This window comes from Engystomops pustulosus, chromosome 11, assembly GCF_040894005.1.
Source record: "Engystomops pustulosus chromosome 11, aEngPut4.maternal, whole genome shotgun sequence".
NCBI lineage: Eukaryota > Metazoa > Chordata > Amphibia > Anura > Leptodactylidae > Engystomops > Engystomops pustulosus.
In genome coordinates, this window is record NC_092421.1 from 76,219,726 (window position 1) to 76,225,564 (window position 5,839).

Genomic DNA, 5,839 nt, shown 5'->3' on the forward strand with positions numbered 1-5,839 from the left:
TGGAGGAATTTGGCATACAATACAAGTCTATGTGAGTTCAGGGGTTAAAAAGTGTCCTATTCAAGGGGTCAGGGAGAGAGCTTTACCTTGCACACACTGAGCTCTCTTCACACATCACACATACATTTTTGTATTTTGGGAAACTTTATTTTATTTTTGCTTTTGAATTTCTTATTGTCTCTTATTTTTTGCTGTGTTATTTTATTTCTTTAAATACTTTGTAATATTTTTCTTTTTGGTGCTAATTAAACCATTTTTATTCAACTAAAACTCTTATATTTTATCTGAGCTCACTCTCTGCATTTCTTATCAAATCAAGAGGTGCTAAGGACATTCTACAGTTATTCTGTGCTATTCTGGTAGGAAGGTGGATGGTTGTACATAAAAAAGAAACAGGTTCTATGTGATGAAGTTGTTAAATTTAGATAAATAGTGATGCACTGTGGTTGCATATCTTCAGTAGAGGGTAGGGAACTGGCTTGGCTCAGAAAGAGGCTATTGACTAGGGTCAAGAAGTAAGAGTTCTCCTTATGGAAACCTCCAATAAAGGCCGTCTTGTAGGCGTGTGGAAACCTACAGTCATTGATGCTTCACTAGGGGATTCTGGGAAATATGCAAATCCATTTTCCAAGATGGGACAATGAAAACAATGTCAGTTTTTGCTACCATGAAAGGCAACAACATTAACATCAATAGATACTTTCACAAAGCCTATTGTGCCTAATGAGATTATAGCCAAACCAATATATCTATTCTGCTTTGGTCATCTATATCTATTTGAATATTTCTCAGAATCCCTTAGTGGAGCATCAATGGCTATAAGTCTCCATACGCCTACAAGGCGGCCTTAATTGGCAAAGTCTCCATAAGGAGATCTCTTACTTCACGATCTTATTGACTTGAAGAAGACAACAGTCCATTCAACTTCCCAATTTATATATTTGGACCAAAGACTCTGGAGGGAGTATGCACAAAATCTTATGCTCCCCACCAACAACAGAGCAACAGAGCCTCAGCTTGGACCAATCTGCAGAGCTTTCTTCAGACATATCCATCCGTAGTTATCATCGCATTTATCCTTGTAATAACCAGTTTTACTCAGAACAACGCACCGTCCGGGAGATTGTGTCGTTACCTGGACCCTGAGGAATAAGAACAAACATTTTGTTACGCTTTAATGGTATTTTTAGGAGAAGTGATGCAGTTAGTTTTTTGCTCTAAATGATCACATTTATTTAAAGTTTGCTCTGGTATATATTTATATTAATGTCTTGCATATATTTATACACATGGCATATTTATTGCTGGTATATAGTTACATCTGCATTCTATTCATGACTGGTATATAGTTACATCTGCATTATATTGATGGCTGGTATATAGTTACATCTGAATTATATTCATGGCTGGTATGTAGTTACATCTGCATATTCATGGCTGGTATATAGCTACATCTTCATTATATTCATGGCTGGTATATAGTTACATCTGTATTATATTCATGGCTGGTATATAGTTACATCTGCATTATATTCATGGCTGGTATATAGTTACATCTGCATTCTATTCATGGCTGGTATATAGTTACATCTGCATTCTATTCATGGCTGGTATATAGTCACATCTGCATTCTATTCATGGCTGGTATATAGTTACATCTGCATTATATTCATGGCTGCTATATAGTTACATCTGCATTATATTCATGGCTGCTATATAGTTACATATGCATTCTATCCATGGCTGGTATATAGTTACATCTGCATTCTATTCATGGCTGATATATAGTTACAATTGCATTATATCCATGGCTGGTATATATTTACATCTGCATTATATTCTTGGCTGGTATATAGTTATTTGTGCAACATACAATGCAAGAACTTCTTCTGAATCCCATCCTTCCTCAATCCAGAGTCTATAAAATTGCTAATCTGTGACCTCATCATCTCTTCCGTGGACTACTACAAGATTATTCTCTGGAGAGAAGATGTGGAATCTGGCATTCGCTTCTTTACTGTTAAAACATGTTGTATATTGTATAACAAATAGATTAAAATAACATAATATTGTATTATTCCCGCTAAGGACCTACATTTTTCAAACTTTGTAATTCAGTTCTTACTCATGGGCTCTAAACCCTCAGATAACAATGTCTCCAGCCTTCCCTATTTGCATGTACACAGAGGTGATGTGTCTAATCTATCTATTACAGGTATTGAAAGGGTTACAGCTTCTTTTAGAGGCTGGAATAGAACCGGCAAGCTGCATAACCAGGAAGCAGGAATCCCAAGGGGCTCAAGAACAGGACAGATATTATATATTTGTATTAGAGGGACATTGCTCCATATCATTTTCTTATTCTATAAGTTGTTGTGCTTCTTATCTTTAAACCTGCCATGTCTGCTATGCCTTTCTTTACTTTTTCTCTTATTAAAATGGTCTTTTATTTTGTTATGATTAATATATTGAAAAAGGGTTTTGATTTATGAGAATTAATTAATAACAAACATAATAATAAACATAAGCCTGGTATGTTTGTTCTGCGCATGCGCTATTATTGGGTTACACCTGGTTATTATTCTTTTTAGCTTGGCATCTGTTTATACCCCCCAGATCTCGAGTTAGAACTGAATTACAAAGTCTGAAACGTGTAGGTCCTCAGGGGGATCATGCAATCTTTTATGATTTTAGTCTATTTTTAATAAACAATGGGGGGAGATTTATTAATATGTGTACCCAATTATTTCATCATAATTTGCCAAAAAAAACTAATTTATAAAGGGGTTTAGACAGGTTTCTGGCTCTCCTATGACAAGTACTTCAAAAGGGGCGTGGTCTATGACAAGGGGCGTGGTCTTAAACCAGAAAGGACCATGCGCCAAAAAAATACTGCTGACCCGAAATAAATTTGTCCTAGTTTTCTGGTGAAAAGTAAGCCAACTAATAGGAGTTGCAAAGTACAACTAGACAGTCGTAAACTACAACAGATTTATCATCCAGCACCAGACACTTGAATCTTGTGCAGCATTAAACCTTAGGACATTTTTCTGACCCCCTGGACTCGGCAATCATCACCACAGGACATGCAACATCTCACGGGCCATTCATATGCAAAATAGGTCATATCCATGGACAGCTGGACAGCATTTCTAAAGACTACATTTTTGGTAAATTATCTTCACACAGACACATTTTTTCAATTGAATATTATTTAAAAAAAAAGTATCTATAGGGCAGATGAATTAAATTAAATGTAAATGTTCAATTGGTAATACCCTTTTAAGCCCCGCCCATGGACCTGCCCACGTTTCAACTAGTCCCACTCCTTAAAGGGATGGAACTGTCTACTTTTGGGTTGAGTTTCTTTAGATCCCTCACTTATTTTCACCAGAACATTCCTTAGATACTGTATGTTACTGGACTGTATGTATTGTAAATGGTCAGGTCCCCTATAAGATGCATATAAGTAACATCCATCACCTACAGGCTAATGTTATAATGTGTTCCATCCACCCAACTCTGCTTTTCTCCATCAATCTGAAGTCCGATCCAATATCCCGGCTGTTGGAGATTTCTGTTTATGAAATCCTGTAACAATGAAGAACATTCCAGATATGAGACTTAGAATGGATGTGATATTATATGTATATGATACAGACACCGGACCTGCTGCTCCTGATCCTTTATGACCATTAGATCGCCTCCCATCGTCCTACAATGATCCCGACTCTGCTCCCACGTCTTGCTTGTTTTATGTGAAAAGTAATGGCAGTCGTCTTTATGTGATATCCAATCAGAAGGACACAGCTGACACCCTGCAAGATTTGTAAGTTTAGTTTTTGTTTTTCTTATTTTTTTTTTAACCTTTTTATTAATTTGTTCACACTGGTAATCAGAGACAGCCGGAGACCCCAGAGAGATGGGAGATGCGGTTATTAGCTCTGCCCCCAGCACTACAGACCTATATGGGTCTGTAAGGGTTAATCAGAGCTGCTGGGTCCAGTTCTGATCCAATATCTGGCCCCACAGGGGATCATGTACCCCTGTAACTGGGGCTCTAACAGATGTGAAAAAAGGAAAGAAATTTAAAAAAATGTCCCCCAGGGGTGTTTTATGACCTCATGGGGGACATAAAAGTTAAAACACAAACACACAAATTACATATTAATAAACATTTAATAATAAACATTAACATTCCCCAATAAAATAAGAAAAATCCTCCACTACCCTATAAAAAACATCACAGTAGTTGCTCCGTTTTTCCAAGACGATACATATTATATATCAAAACAAACTTCACACACAGGGGAATTCACAATTTACAATGGTCATTTTGAGATAATTTCAAAACCGAAAAAAAAAATAAACTATTGATTACAAAGAAGATTTTTTTCACCGGTTTTTGTAACTTTAACTCCCCAAAAAACTAAAACTGGAAAAAAAGGTCCCTTAACTCTTTTTATTTTTAACTATCTTTTTTTGTGTCACCAAAAAAATTCTGGAACATGTTTTACAGTATTGCAAAAAAAAACAAAAACCAAGTTATGACCCATAACGAGGACCTGTCACCCTGGAAAACCCACTCACCAAATGTGCCCCCCATAATCCTCCCCCCAGCCCCTTTCTCCCTAGCCTTTTTTTTTTAAATTTATGTCCAGTAAATTTATTTAAACCGATCCGACCCCCCAGCACGCCCCCGCCAGCGGTCACATTGGTGGAGAAGCCGGCAGCATTGCATCAGTGGCTGGGGCCGCAGCCTGGACTTACATTACCGGCCGGCTTATTTACAGCGGCAGCGATGCGATCGATGCTGCCGGCTTCTCCTACAATGTGACCGCTGGCAGGGGCGTGCTGGGGGTGTGTCGGCACGCCCCCTAATGAATACCGCCGACTGCTAGCGCGCGGGATACACAGTCCGACCTCTTATTTAGTAAAAGTACGGATCGGTTTAAATGAATTTACTGGACATAAATCTTTTTTTAAAATTGCTAGGGAGAAAGGGGCTGGGGGGAGGATTATGGGGGGGCACATTTGGTGGGTGGGTTTTCCAGGGTGACAGGTCCTCTTTAAACAAAGAATGAAAATTTGTTAAAAATAGTTCGGTCACAAATGGGTTAAATTAAGAGAATTTTAGTCACTTGTAGATACTGCACTAGTATTCTAATAGCCTGTGGAGACCACATTAAGCACCATTCATGGGGTTTTCTGGACTCCTCTGATGATAGAATCAGTTCTGTGCCGTATAGAAGCCTAGCCTGACCTCATTCCGTACCTAATGATTGTTGCGGATGTTTTTCTTGAGTTGTGCTGCCTTCTTGTGGTTTCTTTTTGTTCCAACAACGAGAACTTTAGTATTTAGTATTATTTTCTAGTGTCCTCATGTGAACTTAGGTTATATCTCAGGGAAATTCCTTTCTCAAGGAATCGAGGAACCAGAACATCTCATGAAATCTGTGAGAAATGGTTCTTCTTCAGGTAGACATAATGGGCCACCAGTGCCATAACATGAAGCTTCTCGGCCCCCAGTTGTGTGTGATACCGGTCTCTTCATCTGGAAACCCTATGGATCCGCTGAGACTCTGATACTTGGGTGTGACCGCACTCTCTGCCCCCCCCCCCTCAGGTTATCCCCATGTAGGCTACTCTATAATAAGTGTAATATTCCTCCTACCTGCGGGATTGGTGCTGGAAATCAGACAGAAATCATTTATTTTTTCACACCAAAGGTTCTTGTCAGGTCCTTGAACATAACCTGGAAGATAAAAAATCACCAAAGCGCCAAAAGATAACAAATATTACTGAACATCTCAATACGTTACGCTGTAGAACTAATGAG

General features: G+C 38.4%; 1 protein-coding gene across 1 annotated transcript; it reads right to left on the reverse strand.

The window, feature by feature from the left end:
- Positions 1–928: 928 nt before the first annotated feature.
- Positions 929–5,745, reverse strand: LOC140106612 (CD209 antigen-like protein A). The gene is made up of 4 exons (XM_072131139.1): positions 5,675–5,745; positions 3,670–3,818; positions 3,488–3,591; positions 929–1,142 (listed from the first exon to the last, which is right to left on the reverse strand). The coding sequence occupies exons 2-4, from the start codon at positions 3,709–3,711 to the stop codon at positions 1,013–1,015; spliced, it is 276 nt and encodes a 91-aa protein (XP_071987240.1). The 5' UTR covers positions 3,712–3,818; positions 5,675–5,745; the 3' UTR covers positions 929–1,012.
- Positions 5,746–5,839: the final 94 nt, after the last annotated feature.

What these genes read in the sequence shown, in the direction of transcription:
- LOC140106612 (XM_072131139.1), bottom strand. Translation starts at nt 3,711, where the DNA reads ATGGGAGGCGATCTAATGGTCATAAAGGATCAGGAGCAGCAG. An exon ending in TAAAGGATCAGGAGCAGCAG is followed by an intron (nt 3,592 to 3,669) that starts GTCCGGTGTCTG and finishes TCATTGTTACAG; the next exon opens with GATTTCATAAACAGAAATCT. An exon ending in ACACATTATAACATTAGCCT is followed by an intron (nt 1,143 to 3,487) that starts GTAGGTGATGGA and finishes CTTATTCCTCAG; the next exon opens with GGTCCAGGTAACGACACAAT.